This window comes from Fringilla coelebs, assembly GCF_963513975.1.
Source record: "Fringilla coelebs genome assembly, chromosome: 19".
Lineage (NCBI taxonomy): Eukaryota > Metazoa > Chordata > Aves > Passeriformes > Fringillidae > Fringilla > Fringilla coelebs.
The window spans coordinates 13506479-13524100 of NC_140045.1; the positions used below are offsets into that span (position 1 = coordinate 13506479).

Consider the following 17622-nt stretch of genomic DNA (forward strand, 5'->3'; position numbering starts at 1 on the left):
TCAGAGGAAAGTGCAAGAAGCTTCCAGGAGCCAGGATGTTTTCCCTGGTGCTAATGGACACAGGCAGGAGCAGGAATTCTGAGTGTGTCTGCAAAGGACGTGGATCCTCAGAAATGAAAGCCTGACAAGTTCAACAGGAGAGAGACTGGGCAGGCAGATGCAGCAAGCCTTGCAGGGGACACAGATTTCCTGCAGGAGCTGCCTGGAGCTGCAGCTCTGGCTCTGCCCAGCTCAGGTGAGCAGACCCTGCCCAGGGGATCCATCCCCTCCTGGGCTGCCCCAGCCCATTCCAGGCACTACCAACCTTCCAAATCACTGATCATCATTTCCTGCTTGTTCTTCAGCTTGGCCAAGTTTTTGGCTTTCTCTTCCTCTTCAGCCAGCTGCGAAGAGCACTCAGCAATCCTATCTTCCATCAGCTTCTTTTCCTGGGGAGGAGAAAAAACTTCAAAATAACTTCAGCACAGCCTCCAGAGCCCCTGAGCAGTGCAAATAAAGGGATGCACAGACCCCACAGAGGCTGTCAGACAGCACAAGGTTCTAGCACACATTTTGTTTCTAACACAGATTTCATTTCAAGTGATTGTCAAGATCAAGGATCAATTGGAATTGTTTGGAGCCATGAGCACATTTTCCAAGAGAGACCTGGAACTCAGCACACAGCAGGCCTGGCTTTAGGACAGCACTGGAAATCTGTTTGCAGAGAACAATGGCAGCTGTAAACCATTCTTTCAGCTCTAAGATTTGGGAGAGTCATGGAACTGGGAAGAGTGCATGACAAACTCCCTCTGGAATGGCAGCCCAAACTCATCTCCAGTGTCTCCCTCTGCCCTGCTCACACCCCAAAGTGTCCCAGAGCCTGTGACAGCAGCTCTGGGAGCTGTCCCTCGGCACCTCCCCCCTGCACACTGCTCCCACCTTCAGGAATTTGGAATTTTGGTCCTCCAGCAGCAGGATCTCCTCCTCCATCTTCTTGATCTTTGCTTCAGCCGTCACTTTTTCAAGCTGCAGCTTCTGCCGAGCTCCCTCTTCCTCATCAAGCTGTTCCTCCAGGTCCTGGGAGCAGAGACAACTGCATCTGAGCACCTTCCAGGTATCCAGGTGGTAACATTTAGGCTTTTTTAACTGAGTGACAAGGATGTGTTACTCTGAAAAGCCTCTTGCCCTAACACACACATTTGCTCTGTTAGATTCATTTACAGGATCAATGATCTGGTGAGGAATGCAGGGCCATGGGATGCACATGGAATTTTTGATGCTCTGGATTCCAGCTTTGGGTGAAATGTGCTCTCAAGGAAACACAAACCCACTGCCACAGTTTTCCCCTTCCTAATTCCAACTGCAAAATAAAAAATCTGTCCTGAACGACAGCCAAGTAGATCAGGCTTTATGTCAGAGGCTCCCCAGCACACTGCACCTGAAAGGGGCACCTGGGGGAAAACAGCAGGATCTGGGAAGAGATTCCACAGGAAACAGAGATTCTCCTTGTGTCAGTACCACAGCTGAGCCACTCCAGTTATTGACACAAAGAGCAACAATGCCCTGTGCTTCTGAGGTTCAAACATGATTCATTTAAATGTCATTAACAGACATTTCTAAATTGCATCAAAAGCTGTGAGAAGTGGAGTTTATTTCCTCTTCAACTACTTTTAATATTTTTAAAGACAGGTAAGTTCTCAGCTCCTCCCTTTTTCAGGGCCATCATTATTTAAAAGGAAGCATCTAAATAATGTGATTTTCAAAAACACCTCAATCAAGTAACTTGGAGGAAATTACATTTTCTTAGTGAAGTCAAATGGATCATTTCCTTCATGATATTCCCTGGATTTCAGTCCAAAAGGAACATTTCTCTCAGAAGTGAAGTGAAGTGAAGTGAAGTGAAGTGAAGTGAAGTGAAGTGAAGTGAAGTGAAGTGAAGTGAAGAGAAGAGAAGAGAAGAGAAGAGAAGAGAAGAGAAGAGAAGAGAAGAGAAGAGAAGAGAAGAGAAGAGAAGAGAAGAGAAGAGAAGAGAAGAGAAGAGAAGAGAAGAGAAGAGAAGAGAAGAGAAATACTGTTTTTTCACTCAGGAGCCAAATTCCTCTGTCCTCTAGAGAAGCTGAGGGAGCTTCCCCATCCTGCTCCCCCCCTCCAGTCCCTGAGAACCATACCTGGATATGGCCCTGCATCTTCTTCTTCTCATTCTGCAATATTTGGTTTCTTTCCTCCTCCTCTTCAACCCTGGACTCCAAATCATGGAGAATTTCTTCCAACTCTTGCTTTTTGGCTGCCAAGCGAGCCCTCATCTCCTCAGCCTCTGCAAAGAGCTCCGTCTCAGCCTGGAGCTGCTCTGCAAGGATGTTCTTCTCCTCCAGCACCTGCAAATACAAAAGGCAGGGAAGCTTTAAAAATGACCCTTCAGAGACTCAGGTGAGAGATTTCACCTGTGACAGCCACAGAGGTACTGCAAGGCCACCCTGTGCTCCAGCTCCTGCCTCCCATGTCCCCACCCCAAACCCAGGGCTTCCAGAGGAGCCTTTAGCAGCAGCCCAGAGGAACCAGCTCTGGCTCCTGCAGCATTTCCTGCACTGGGCTGAGCCTGGCGCTCCTGGCCAGTCCCAGTGCCCATCCCTGAGGATGCCAGCTGTCCCTGCCATGGAGGCACTGCCTGCCAGCCCTGAGTGCCCCCAGCCACTGAGGTGCACCCAAGGGCTCCCTGTGTCTGCAGCTCAGAGAGCAGGGTGCCTCAGGGGACACTGCCACAGCGCACCTGGGTGACTCTGAACTGCTCTTCCTTCATCCACCACCCTTCTGCCAGCACTGAGAGCCACCAGGTCTGCAGGGCTGTGCCAGGGTCTGCCCACAGCCTGCCCAGCCCAGCCCAGCATGACACTGCCCCTGAGCTTCCCCTGCAAACCAGGCAAGGCCACAAAATCAGGTTCTGTTTTGGTAACATGTTCCTGCCTCCCCATTCCACGCTCCAGGGCTGGATCTTCCCACTCCACACTCCAGCAGAGTGGGAATCAGCTCACTGACCCTCTCTGGCTCCCTCCCACGGGACAGAGCACAATACCAGTCCTGCATATCAAAAGCTGATCTTGGACACAAACCTGTTGATGTTTCCTTTCCATTTCCTCAAGCTCTGCCTCCACTTTTGTCTGTTTTTCTTTCACCTTCATCAGCTCCTCATCCTTGGCTTGAAGCTCTTCTTCCTGCCGAGTGACCTGCAGAAGAGGCTTCACCTGCACAGGTGGGAAATGAAGATGTGAGAGCCTGCCTCAGCTAGTTAGAGGTGAATGAAACAGAAAAGAACAGAACAGAAGGAACCTTGGTGAAGACTCTCCACCACTGCCAGTGCCTCAGCTTCAAATATGCAGCACAATTCCTCTGCAGGATTTTCAGTGCACTCAGCTGCTGCTGCTTCTTTGCAAAGGCCCTGAAAGACAGCAAGAAGTTAAATAAATAAATGTGTTAAATACAGCTGACCATCATTTAATTTTTAGGTTACCCAACCCCACAACAATTACAGACCATAAATAGGCTTATAAATAAATTTCAGTAACTAAACTGAATTTATGAGTTCTTGTTCCTACAGAGTCAGAGCAAGAGCTGCATTCACCATTTCCAATAATTTAAAATGCTGTTTGCTCTTACTCTCAGCAGGTTTTTTTCTTAAAAAGACAAAATCAAGATGGATTAGCTACTTTAATTTTTAAAAAGCAGCTTTCCAAAGTACTTCCAGGAACCTCCAGTGAGACAGGAGGAGAGACAAAGGAATTTGCAGCCCCTGTAAAGGGCTGTGTGTGCCACAAAGGCAAGAGCAGGAAAAGCAGATATTCTTAAGGAATGAAGGTGCAAATTCTCCCCAGGCAAAAATCCTCTTAATACCCAGGATACAATTACAGTTCCTCAGGCAACACACTCAGAAAATCTCTCCTGAAATTCAAGTTTGAAAGCACAGTTCCCTGGCAGAGGGGCTTGAGAGAGCCAAGGGAAGATCCAGTCCCAAAGCACACTCACTTCCTGGCCAGGTAGCCCCTGCACACTGCCTGGAAGAAGATGATGATGTCTGTGATCTTCAGGTCCCTCTCTTCCTCCAGGTGTGCCAGGACTCCAGCTCGGAAGAAGATCTTGCTCTGCCCAATTCTGTACAAGTTGGGGTCCAGTTCCAAGGCCCTGATCTGAACAGACAGGCAAGGGTGCTGTTGTTACACCAAGAAAAGGGCAATTCAGGGAATTTTTCAGTGTTTTGACAATATTTAGCTATGAACACTTACCATACGCTCACAGGCTTGCTTACCATCCATGAAACCTTTGGGAATTGCATTGGGAGTGAGGATCTCATACCTGGAAGGCAAATGAAAAAACACCTTTACACACAGCAATAAGCAAGGTGATTTATAGTACAAACTTATTGATTTATAGCATAAACTACAGTGTCCAAGTGCACAGTGAGGGAATTCCTGCAGGAAGCTTTCCCAGCAGCCAGTTTTGGATTGTTTCCCCTTGCCTACTGCCTTCAGAATACATTGCAGCAGTTAAACACGTGAAGTTCAAGGCCTGAAAATCAGGTTTTGATTTTCTTTGGGCCGGGCTGGGGGAGAAGGGGGGAATGTGGGGTCTTCAGTTATTTAATAAGGAACTCCAAAGGTTCCTAAGAACTCAGAAGGCTGTTGCTGTTACCTCTGCCTGAATTCCTGGAACACGATCCTGTTCGGGAATCCCTGCCGACAAATCCTTATTCCTTCCAGAACGCCGTTGCACCGGAGCTGATCTAGAACCAGGTGTGGGTCCAGTTTCCCAGCCTGGACAAAACAGAGCAGGGATTACTTTCACCGGCACTAGTGGCAAAGGGTACTTTTGGTTGGGGTGGCTGGCTGGGTGAGTGGGGAGCCCTGAGCAGACCCTGCCCAGGTGACAGCCCTGAGCAGAGCGGGGCAGGAGGCAGCGGAGCGGGGCTGGGTGCGGGTGGGACCGAGGAGAAGCGAGCAGCAGGAGCCCCTACCCTCTTCTCGTGGTTGGGGATGATGCAGCGCACGAAGTTGGGGTTGGTGTTGCGCAGCGTGGCCATCAGCTTGGTCAGGGACTCCTTGTAGAGCTGGCCCACGGTGCGGAACATGCCCTTCTTGGTCTTGTAGGCCGAGCCGAAGGCCGTCTCCGTGATGCCCGTCACCTGGTCCAGCCCCACGATGCGATCCACTGCGGGGACAAGAGGCGAGGGCTGAGCGGCCCCGAGGGGCTGCCAGGGTGGCCCTGGTGGCCCCGGTGGCCCCGGTGGCGCGGGAGCAGCAGCAGAAGCTGGGGACAGCGCTGGCGGGGAGGCGGCGCAGCGGGACCGCGACACCGGGCACAAGCTCGGGGACCAACAGCCACAGACTGATCCAGCACGGAGTGCAGCTTCAGGAGGTGCAGGCTGAACATCCAGCTCTTTACCTGCAGTTCCACATGACCAGCAAAGCTCTTTCTGTGTTTACATCGCTCTGCAGACAGGGCAATGCCTGCAGGCAGCTCTCTGAGTTCTTACAGGGCACAGTGTTCATTTGGAATTACACATCTGTGCATCAAAAGTCACTTATGACAACAGAATAGGTTAAACCTATTCATTCACCTAGTTCATCTTTCAATAGGAATTTACAGAAGAGTTGGAAATAGTGTTATTTCAGTGACAAGAGGGGAACGAGTATCTGCCAGACTTGTGCTCAGCTGCTATTTGGGAGAGTTCTTCCCATTTTTTAAATACACCTGCGAAGATCTCCCTGCCCAAAAGACCAGGAAAACTCCACACCAAAGCACTTCCAAGCTGCCATAAAGCACCACAAGAGAGATTTGTCTTTGACTTTTTGGAACATTTGGGGTAAGGATCTCAAGGGTTTGTTTTTCAGAAGCACAGTTAGAAATGTGAGTGCCATTATTAAAACCTCGGAGGTGATTGCATGTGCATGTCAAGGATTGTTGAATAGCTCACTAAAGATACACAGGTGGTTTAACACCTCAGTAATTACAGGTTCTCAGCACTGAGCAAATCCCAACATTTGTGGGCTCTCCATGAAATCCAAGCTGGGCAGCCAGAAACAAGAAACTACTTGTAGGCTACAGCTTCAATTTTGTCACGTTATCTTCAAATTAATTTAAACCAAAGCAGAGGGAACTATGCTTTGCTACCAGAATTATCTGACAAATAAGGGACACTGTTTAACTTCTTCCTCATATTCAACTGGTCAAAGGTCTATTAAAATAAAAAAAGGAAAATTAAAAGCAGAAAAAAAACCAGGGCAGCAAATTTGAATAATCAGCTGTAAGTCTCGTGTGTAGAGCAGAGCCTGGATCCTCCTCAGGGTCTTGAACACAAGGATGAAATTAAAGTTGGAGAATTAAGTAGGTGGTGAGGTGTTTCTAAGGTCACAGCCCAAATATTCAGAATTCAGTCCCAAATCAGACATGGGATGGAGACTACAGGACCCAGTTTTCTAGAGAATTCAATGACTGTCAGTATTAGAAACCCACCAGGCCCCACCAAGGACTGCAACCTCTCAGCTTTTTTCCACCTCGTACTTCCTACAACTGGGCAAACAGATCTGATCCCACCCGGTTTTGTGCTGCTCCCTCTGTGCTCCAGCTCCAGGAGGCTGATTTATCTTTCAAACAGGATGACTGGAGTTCAGTGTAAGCCCTGCCTAAAGGTTTAAAGCATGAACTGCATGAGTGGGCCATCCCCCCTGGCTGGAGCCCCTGGAGCAAAGCTGTGCAGGAATTCCTTTGGGAACAGCCCTGCTTCCTCAGGGATGGGATCTATCAGGAGTGCTGAGAGACAAACCCAAAACCTGAAGGCACAACCCTCACATCCATGTGTTTCTAAACTTGGGGAGAGGAACCCAAGAAGGATGAGGACGCTTAATTAAATATCTAAAGTGTCTTCAGAGACATTCCAAGTGCACTTCTTGATTTCTCAATACCCTAAAAAACATCTGCAGCTTATACAAATATTAATAGACTTTTTTAAACAAAGAACAATTCCAACAAGGCTGGAAGAAGTTTATTTCACTTTCTACCCCCACTAAAACTGCAGCACTCATCCTGATACTTCCAAACATTCTTGAGCTCTCCTCCCAAAAGGACACAGCCACGTCCTAAAACACCCAGAGTTTTGTCAATGTTGGACTGCAGAAAGAAGCTCGATAGTGTTCCAAAGCTCTTGCATTCTCTCAAATGCTTGCAGCTACCAGAATTGTCACTTTTAGAGGCAATTCTACATCTCCTCATGGAACCAGGAAGCAACAAACCTTTTCATCTGCAATGCAAAACTGGAGATGCTTTGTGTGTGTGCAGCAGCAGCTGGACAGGAATGCACTGGGGGCCCCGGGGGGGCTGGGGGGGTTTTACCTAAATTCAGCATGAAATGAGAAGTTCATGCAAGCCTACGAGCAAGAATGGTTCTCCTGGAGGTACAACAGCCCTGCCTTCAGTAGGCCTAGTGTTTTATATCCATTCACCTGGTGGCTCATGAAGACCAGAAATATTGTCATAGAAACAGGCTCTCTGAATATTCTGAATCTCTAAGGCAGAGAAACAGCAGAAACACAAAGACAGAAGAGCAGATACACAAGACACTTGAGTTAGTAAAAACAACAGGTTCATCAATTGCAAACACACTTCACTGTGCCACAACATATCCCATGCACGTTTCAATGGTCTGTGGGAACTGGGAGTGAGGATTTGGACCAAAGCAGGATTGCTCTCTGTGTGTGTCCTCCAAGGGAAAGGGGCAGATCCCCAAGCAAAAAGTTCTTTATGGGTTCATTAAAGCTGCTATCTGTGGCTGCCCAAGGAGGGAAACTCAGCATTAACCTCCAGCAGCACCTCAATCACAAGCTTCATTTCCTCCTCAAGTACCAAACTGCAGCGTTTATATCCTGTGTAAATATACTCTAATCAGTGGACTGTGATGCTAAAAAGCAGAATAGAAAAGTCCCTGCTAAGTATTTCTGTGGCTATTTCTGCTTTTTGGAGTCATTTGGTGCAGGTACTGATAAACACTTCCAGGTGAGGGGCAGGTAACCTGGCTGAGCAGCAGGGTGCAGTTAGAACAGGATCTGATTTTAATCTCAATGAATTCTAGGAGAGGTGGATTTCCAGAGTACCACCCACCACTGCACAGGAAATAACTGTGCTGGTGCTCACAGAGACAATGTTTACAGTGCTTTACCAACAGCAGAACCACCCCAGCTGCTCACACTCAGGACTCCACTGCAGCAAGTCCCAACCAAGAGTTTTGGACGAGATTCCACATGGAATTGGACACAGAGAAACAAGTAATAAGTGAGTGTCAGTTCCAGTAATGGACATGAGAAGCAGCTACTCAGAAATGGTACATGTGCAAGGGACCAGAGGTGCAACTCAGCTTCCTTGGTGGACTTAGGGCACTGAGTGAGAGAGAAAACGCTGTAGGGATTTACAATGGAGAAGTGGAGGGTGAGGAAGGAACAGGCATAAAAACAAAACCCCAACAACTCATCCAGCAAGGTGAAATCACCAGCAATCTGTGCTCAGAGCTCTCTTACCATCCTTCCAGAGCTCAGCCACGAATTTGTCAGAGGACTGGTGCAGGAGTGTGGCCACGTTGTCGTTCAGGGGATCCATGTTCTTCATCAGCCACTCATCTGCCTTGTAGTCCACCTGCAGGGCAGCCAAGGGCTCAGCCTCAGAGCAAACCCAGCTCCAGGTTCCCATTTCTCAGCATCAAACATCACAGGGGGTTTCTTCTCACTGCCCAGCTCAGGATCACCACGGCTGGCAAAGAGCTCCAGGCTCAGATCCAGCCCTGCCTGGTGCTCACATCTGCTGGCTGAGCCTCCTCAGGACAGCCCAAAGCACCACCAGCTTGTGATGCTTTTGAAAGAGTCACTGGGGGTTTCCTTTAAAATTCAGCAATCTGACTGCTTTCTTACTGACAGCTGGGTGTTTGTTTGCTGCCCAGTTTATTGCCAGAATAAGTTTCCTTGTGAAGATATAAAACCAGCTCTAGGACAGACACCAATTACTTTATCTAAATTACTGGGGAGTAAATTAAGGATGTGCTGCAGCATGATTTTTTACAATTTCTCTATGGTAGTTACATTTAAACGCTTGATTCCATACAGAAAACAAAGTTCTTATCTTTAAAGGGCCAAACCTGTGGTTTCCAAATAAACCCCAGCTCAGCAGCTAAAAAATCACTGATACCAACCTGGGTTTCATCCCAACCCAGGGGAGCCCTAAAATTCCCTAGTTCCCTACAGAGATTCTCTAAAATCTGTAGACCAGCACGGTTCTGCCTCAACCAAGGCAAAAATTGTCTATTTTTGCATCCAGGCTTTGGAAGGAAAGCAGAGAACTTTCCCCAGACCAACCTTTCCAAACTAGAATTTCATGCTGAGCCCTTACCTTCCCTGCATAGTGAATAATGCAGAAGTCTGCTTTGTCCTTTAGTTGTCTTGGCTTTTGGAACTTGGAATGAGTTCCTTGCTCTTGCACCAATTTCTCCACAAATGTCTTGTCAGTAGCTTTAGGGAACCAGCATTCTTCATCCAGCAACGCCAACACACCAGGAGGATTTGCCTGAAAAGCAGTTTGAGAATGTGTTCACGTTTTATATATGTATATATATATATAATTTTTTAATTTTTTTTCCAAGTTTGATATTTCCAGTTCACCACTGAACATCACAATAAGGGTAGTCCAAAATGCTCCAAGCCTAATTTCAGTTAAAACAACGTGTGGGGGAGTCCAGGTCAAGAAAGATATTATGGCTGATTCAAACAAACTCATTCCAATATCCATGGGGACACCACTGAGCTGGTGCAGTGCTGAGCAGAGCCTTGCTTTGCAAGGGTTTATACTTAAAAGGTTCTGAGGGAATGCAGAGTTCACCCATTTGGTGAGAGATGGTTCAGTGTTCCTGGCATCACACTAACAGAGCAACTGAGGGCAGCCACACTGGTCCCCTGAGGCTTTTTGGAGGAGATTTTACCTTCCAGGGAGGCAGAACTTTCTCAGTTCCACACACAAAGTGCAGACCTTTGATAACTGAAAGGAGGTTTGCCTTTTCCCACAAGGAAACAGGAATGCAGCTTTTCTGCTGGCCAGGATGCACAGGAGCACTGGGAGCTCACCTGCACCCCAGGATACACACAGACAGCTAGGGAGGAGCACCTGCACTGGGCCAGGTTCCATTTAAAAGGTTCTGAGATGGAAAGAACAAACTTTCAGGAGTCTCTGTTCTCCCCATCTGCTCCTCCTGCTCCTCAGCTTCCATGGACTCAGCAGCCAGAGGAGGATGCTAAAAACCACAGTGACTAAAACCACTTTTAAGATCCTGTTTTCCCATTTGCAAGGCAATTTTCTGAGGGGAAACTCTACTCTACACAAAGTTTCAGGAATTTTGCTATTGATTTCCAATGAAGGAAGTCTACCACAAATCTTGGAAAAACTTTGTACCTGATTCCCAAAGCTCCTACAGCACAATGACAGAGTTTAATGACACTGACAGGATCAATGACTTCATTAGTACCACGGAAAAAGGTATAAAAATATCTTGAGCTCAATGTTTTACACTGACATAAGGGCAAAATCCCCTCTGGATAAATCCTTTTATTAACAATACACGGTATTCTAGATTTGAACTTCAGCATTCCAGTTAATTCCCTTTTAATGACAGCTCCATAAAGAGATGTCTCATTTGCAGGCAGCAAAAGACACAGTCAGCACTCCAAGCTCTCCTCCTCAGAGCATTATTCATGTGAAACTCACAGGTCTTTCAATTAAGTCAATGCAAGGCTGCAGATCCAGGCCAAAATCGATGAAGTTCCACTCGATGCCCTCTCGCTGATATTCCTCTTGCTCCAGGATAAACATGGTGTGGTTGAATAGCTGCTGCAGCTTCTCGTTGGTGTAGTTAATGCAGAGCTGCTCGAAGGAGTTCAGCTACAAAATAACATCAGTGCCCAAGAATGAGTCAGTGACAAGACACCACGGATCTGGGAGGCGAAAATCTGACTTTATAAGGAAATTCTGCACAACTTCGCAAAGTTTGAATGGAACATAAAGAAAACTGGAAAGCAATTCTACCAATCTCCATGACATATTACAGTAGGAACAACTATCACACATAAAGAAGGATTCAAGATTAAATTGTTATTTTCTGGCACTGTTCTGACACAATTCTGGGCTGTCAAAGCCTTTGCACCCCAAACCAGCCCCTCGTGTAACCTCGGGCCACGCTGCCTTCGGTGCCTCTGCAGCTGCCCTGACCCCAGAGGCAGAGAACAGGAAAGGCTGAGCAGGGAGAGCTCCCTGTACCTCGAAGATCTCGAAGCCAGCAATGTCCAGGATGCCAATGAAGGAGGCTCCCTGGCGCTTGGTCCTGTCCAGGGCTTTGTTGATGCGGTGCACCAGCCAGCGGAACAGGCGCTCGTAGGTGGCCTTTGCCAAGGCTTCCACTGCAAAGTCCGCCTGCAAACCCAAACAGGAACATTTGTTTAGCCTGGAAAAGCCATCAAAAGGACACGGACACGGATGTTATCACAAATAACTCGCTAAAGGAAGAAGTTGGATGGAGTTAATACCAGTGAGGAATGAAAACAAGCAGTGGGAGCAGTTTGGAGTTTGATCAATGTTAAGAAAAATTTCTTTCTTTCTAAACTGTTCCATGAAAACAAAAGGTCTCCAAGTATTTGATAATGTCACAACATGAAAGGATGAAACCAGGAGAAATCAAGGAAAAGGAAAGGTTTATTCTATTCTACAAATGATTTTTACCATATAAGAACATTTCACAAAGACAGTAAAGCTTTAACAGAGCAGCAAACACTCAAAGCCAATTGTCTTTGTTAGGAGCTAATGAGGCCGAGGCAGCTTCCCTCGGCCTTTAAAGGTCTTTAAAGTACCTTTCAGAGCTCACCTGTTCTTTGGTCTGGGCTTTCCAGCCCTTTCAGAGCTCACCTGTTCTTTGGTCTGGGTTCTCTGGCCCTTTCAGAGCTCACCTGTTCTTTGGTCTGGGCTCTCTGGCCCTTTCAGAGCTCACCTGTTCTTTGGTCTGGGCTCTCTGGCCCTTTCAGAGCTCACCTGTTCTTTGGTCTGGGCTCTCTGGCCCTTTCAGAGCTCACCTGTTCTTTGGTCTGGGCTCTCTGGCCCTTTCAGAGCTCACCTGTTCTTTGGTCTGGGCTTTCCAGCCCTTTCAGAGCTCACCTGTTCTTTGGTCTGGGCTCTCTGGCCCTTTCAGAGCTCACCTGTTCTTTGGTCTGGGCTCCCTGGCCCTTTCAGAGCTCACCTGTTCTTTGGTCTGGGCTCCATGGCCCTTTCAGAGCTCACCTGTTCTTTGGTCTGGGCTCTCTGGCCCTTTCAGAGCTCACCTGTTCTTTGGTCTGGGCTTTCCAGCCCTTTCAGAGCTCACCTGTTCTTTGGTCTGGGCTCTCCCTCCCTTTCAGAGCTCACCTGTTCTTTGGTCTGGGCTCTCTGGCCCTTTCAGAGCTCACCTGTTCTTTGGTCTGGGCTTTCCAGCCCTTTCAGAGCTCACCTGTTCTTTGGTCTGGGCTCCATGGCCTTTCAGAGCTCACCTGTTCTTTGGTCTGGGCTTTCTGCACGTAGTCCCGGCCCACCTTGATGCGGGGGGTGAGGATGGCACGGGTGAACTCCATGACGTTCATCCCCAGCAGGTGGCAGAGCTTCTGTGCGACTGCGAGGGACAGAGGGACAGAGGGACAGAGGGAGCACTGAGACCCTGCCCTGGCACCTGGAGCAGCTCCTCCCCGGGAGCTGGCAGCTCAGGAGCCGGCACAGGTGCCCAGGTCAGTGCCCAGGTCAGTGCCCAGCCTCGGGGGCCGTGTGCCCAAGGCTGGCAGAGCTCTCCAGAGGGACACAGCTGGATGTCCCTGGGGAGCAGGGACAGGCTGGGATTCACCAGGTGCCAGCTCATTAACAGCTCAGGTACAAGGGCTCATTTAGCTGCTTTGAGAGGGAACACATCCCTTTTCTGATCCCAGGAGAAATGACAGCATGGGGACATCACACATCAAATCCACCATCCTAAAGGTGCCTTAAAAGCTGGCTCAGGGCAGGCAGCTGTGCCAGCCCAAAGCAGGGCTGTGCCAGCTTGTGCAGGGAGCTGAGCACTCCCCAGTCCAGGCTGGGCAGGGCTGGGAGCAGCCTGGCACAGTGGGAGGGGGCTGGAATGGGATAACCTTCAACCCAAAGCAGCCTGGCATTCCAATATTTCCCCCAGAACAACAGCACAGGCAGCAGTGCCCTTCAGCAGCAGGAGCCTCCTGGTGCCATTTCAGTATTTAAATGTGCATTACCCACACCAGCCCTACAGACTCCTGCTGCACCAGCCCCTCCCCTGAACACGAGGCCCAGGAGCTTGGGTGGCTGTGATTCCACACTTCTAAAAATGACAGTGACACTGAAGGTATTTTTAGGTCCAGGGAAGTGTTGCCCTTTAGCAGGAAGCTCTCCACACCACCCAGTAAGAACTTGGCCCCTTATCTTTATCATCTGATAGCTTCTTTTACTGTCAAAATGAAAACAAAAAGCTCTTTTTTCAAATCAGCATTGGAAAACAGATGTTCATACTAATATGGGAGAGTTTCTGCTGCATTATTTTTTTCTTTAGTATTAAGAAAACTATTTTTGCTCTTTAATGTTGAGATTCTCTGTCTGGCCATATGTTCACTAGAAGGGTTCATGACCTGACACACAACCAGTGAAATCAGGGGAGTGTCACAAACAGCACTCTTCACTTGAGCCACAAACAGGAGCATTTCTGGGCTCTGAGCAAACAAATATGCACCAGCACATCAGATAAAACTCACAACCTCAGGGGCCAAGCAGGAAGTGCTCTCAGGATCTTTAAAACAAACAAATAAAACAAGAACTTGAAAATATTAAGTATCCAGGGGATACTGTAAAGGATATTGCAGTGCAAGGAAGGAGGGTCCCAGAGCACCCCAAATACCACACTCAGCTCCTTGCACGACCCAGGGACGTGGAGTTTATTGTCCCTGATTGTTTCCAGTCAGTCATAAACTGACTTCAGGTGAGAATAATCCCAATAAACCAGAGTAGGTGAGATCCCAGCCAGTGATCCCAATAACCCACAGCAGGAGGGATCCCAGCCAGTCATCCCAATAACCCACAGCAGGTGAGATCCAGCTAGTGATCCCAATAACCCACGGCAGGAGAGATCCCAGCCAGTGATCCCAATAACCCACGGCAGGAGGGATCCCAGCCAGTCATCCCAATAACCCACAGCAGGTGAGATCCAGCTAGTGATCCCAATAACCCACGGCAGGTGAGATCCAGCCAGTGATCCCAATAACCCACGGCAGGAGGGATCCCAATAACCCACGGCAGGAGGGATCCAGCCAGTGATCCCAATAACCCACAGCAGGTGAGATCCCAATAACCCACAGCAGGAGGGATCCAGCCAATGATCCCGGCCAGTGATCCCAATAACCCACGGCAGGAGGGATCCCAGCCAGAGATCCCGGCCAGTGATCCCAATAACCCACAGCAGGAGGGATCCCAATAACCCATGGCAGGAGGGATCCAGCCAGTGATCCCAATAACCCACGGCAGGTGAGATCCAGCCAGTGATCCCAATAACCCACAGCAGGAGAGATCCCAATAACCCACGGCAGGAGGGATCCCAGCCAGTGATCCCAATAACCCATGGCAGGAGGGATCCAGCCAGTCATCCCAATAACCCACAGCACGTGAGATCCCAATAACCCACGGCAGGAGGGATCCCAGCCATCCCAGCTGCTGAGCCAGGGCACGAGGCTGCAGCCAGCACTTCTGAGCCGCCTCTGAGGAGGCTGCTCCCACCTCCAAGGGCAAAGTGTCACATCTAAGGGCAGGAGTGGCTCCTGCTGCCTCAGCTGGATCCATCCTGCCCTGTAAAATGAGCAGCACCCATCCGAGGATCACAGGATGGTTTGTGGTGGAAGGAACCTCAAACATCAGCCAGGTCACCCCCTGCCACAGGCAGGGCACCTCTTGTTTGTTTGTAATGAGAAAGGACAATTGAAAAGGTGGGACTGGAGAAACCCCGAGGTCCTGACCCATGTTTTATCACTGCTGGGGTTTGGAGAGAAAGTCTGAATTAATTACAAAGCCAAGATACTGAGGAGCTCCTATCAGAGGTGAACATGAACTTGATGAGGTTGCTTTGAACTTCTGCCCTCTCAGCTGCAAGGTCCCTTCCCAAGCTGCTGAGCATGAAATGACTCTCCAAGCCCAGCTTCTCCATCCTCCCGAGCCACAAAGGCTCTGTGGCTGCTCTGACAGCTGTACTTGAGCCCAGCATTTGTTTATCTCCATTTCCCATCTCCAGGGGAGAATTTGCTTCCCAGGTCCTTGGAATGGGTTCCCATCTCAGTGCCCACAGGAACTCCTCCCACCCACAGGGACAGTGCCTGACTGTGTCACACCCAGGCCCTGAGCAGGGGGAGGCCCTGCAGGGACACCCTGATTTCTGCAGAGGATGCAGGGAAACCCTCACAAGGGGATGTGACAAGAAAAGAGAGATCAGTTACCCTCGATTTCTTCACAAAGATTCAATAACTTAGACCATATACCGAATTCTTAAATACAGGAGGACAAAAATATGCTTTAATTGTGATCTGAGCTTTTCATCCTTTTGGCTTTAGAAGTCAGAATTTTGTATCCAGTACTATATATATATCCAAGAGTATCAATATATTTATGGCCAGTGTTGTAATTCAGAACTGATGTCTAAAAACCAATGGTAATGCAACTAAAGCCAAGACAGCCAAGAAGCATCTCAGTCTTTCACATCACACCTTCCACATGGGCCATGACCTAAACCAGCAGGAAAAGCCCAAAAATTAACCCCTCACCCATCTCTTCTCCCCATTGCAACACAGAAAGTGCCACCAGCCAGGTCAGTAACCACTGACCTTTAACCTGGGCAGCACACTGCCCTCAGAAAGGACAATTTGGGCTCTGCAAGCGAGCCAGTGCTCAGGAACCTGGGCCAGCTACAGAATGAGACCAGACAAGAAGCTGAGCTGTGCATGTGCAGCAGCTCCTGGGAATGGGAGGGGGCTCCCCTGCCCCTCCACTGATGCCAGCTCTCCAAACTGCCTCTCATGAGAACGTTCCAAAGGCTGCCACTGCAGCTTTCCATAAAAACCTCAACTGTGCCTCTCAGCAGCTTTTCTTTTCTTTTTTTTTTTTTTTTGGGTGGGGGAAGAACTCTATCCTTCCAAATGCTGATTGCATTGCAGGCACTGATAAATTCAGTGTCAGCCACACTGCCAGGACACTCCAGAAATGAGCCAGCTCTAAATGCAGCATTCCTGTCTTCAGCCACTGCACCAGGGAAGTTGTGCTTGGCTCCAGGGCTCTTATCATTGGCAACAAAACTGCTCTGAGCCACCAAAGCAAACAAACTGATTTAAGCATGAACTTCTTCCTAGGGCTTAAATCTTTGGAGAGAGCAATAAACAAGATTACAACCGAAATACTTGTTCCAAGCTTAGCAGCAATGCAAACAGCATCACTTGCCCTGATGGACACTCGCATTTGTCTGCAGCAGGAGATGGAAGGGAGAGGTTTGGGAACTGTTTGTTGGTGCCACCAGCCCAGGCCTGGCCTCCTTTTGGCCCAGAGCCCTCCCAAGGATGCTCAGCACTGCTCTGTGCCTGGCAAGATCGCCCTGGGCAGGGCAGGCAGAGCTCAGCACGAGCCCAAGGACACCCCCCAGACATGGGAACTCACCAGTGTTCTCTGGCATGGAGGCCTGGTCTGTGTTCCTCTCCTTCTTGAAGGAAATGTTTCCAAACTGCAGCACTGAGGACACCACCTTCAGCATGGCTGTGATAACAAGAGACATGTGCATCAGCTCCAGAGGGCTCAGCTGAACACATTTGTCTCCTGTTTCTTGTGTCACTCTCCTTCCAGATTGCAAGGAGAAGTTCAGGGATGAAATACAGTTTGTACTGTGCTTTTTGGGCAAATGGCTTGAATTCAACTCCAGTTGGAGTCAAGCAAACATTTTCTTCAGGCTGTCAGAGACACTGAAGCAACATTAAATTTGGTGACACTAAATTAGCAGAGTGTGTGTGTGGGAGAGAGAGGGAAAAGGACCCTGGAAATTCCAGAGGCTCCGTAACTTACACAAGATCTCATCGTGTGAAAAGCCCATGATATGCATGGCTTCCATTGTCTCCTGGAAGTTGTCCTTGTCCTGTTGCCCAGGGATGGGGATGTAGCCATTAGATAAAAATCTGTAATTGTTAAATCCCTCGAGCAGCAGGTCAGCTGTGTTGGGGGAAGGGGAAGAGACAGAAAAATAAGCTCAGCAGTGCTGTTCACACCCACCCGTGCTCTGTTCTCACTCAATTCCCCAGCTCTGCTTTGGGAAGCCAGTCCCTCAGAAATGGCTACAAGCCAGGAGAGCAGCTTCTGAAACCCTAAAAATACAAGTGCACCTCCCAGGCTGAGGCCAGACTCAGACTCTCCCTGCAGCAACCTCCACCAGCTCCTTAATGCATTAAACCAGCCCCAGAACATTACCCAGATCCATCTCAAACCCTCATCTGGAATGTCCTAAAAGGAAATCTCTGTTACTGAAAGGTAACAGACCCA

The 17622-nt window shown here is 48.8% G+C and overlaps 1 protein-coding gene across 1 annotated transcript in view; it reads right to left on the minus strand.

The window, feature by feature from the left end:
• MYH10 (myosin heavy chain 10) overlaps positions 1–17622 on the minus strand; it is an 86543-nt gene that overhangs the window by 16259 nt on the left and 52662 nt on the right. Inside the window, exons 9-24 of the mRNA XM_084218643.1 lie at positions 17152–17295; positions 16753–16848; positions 12567–12685; positions 11311–11463; positions 10762–10935; positions 9397–9570; positions 8535–8649; positions 4982–5175; positions 4660–4781; positions 4254–4323; positions 3997–4157; positions 3304–3412; positions 3087–3218; positions 2148–2354; positions 919–1056; positions 305–428 (exon numbers count right to left, since the gene is read on the minus strand). Coding sequence (XP_084074769.1) covers positions 305–428; positions 919–1056; positions 2148–2354; positions 3087–3218; positions 3304–3412; positions 3997–4157; positions 4254–4323; positions 4660–4781; positions 4982–5175; positions 8535–8649; positions 9397–9570; positions 10762–10935; positions 11311–11463; positions 12567–12685; positions 16753–16848; positions 17152–17295 — 2232 coding nt within the window. The remainder of the gene's footprint in view (positions 1–304; positions 429–918; positions 1057–2147; positions 2355–3086; positions 3219–3303; positions 3413–3996; positions 4158–4253; positions 4324–4659; positions 4782–4981; positions 5176–8534; positions 8650–9396; positions 9571–10761; positions 10936–11310; positions 11464–12566; positions 12686–16752; positions 16849–17151; positions 17296–17622) is intronic.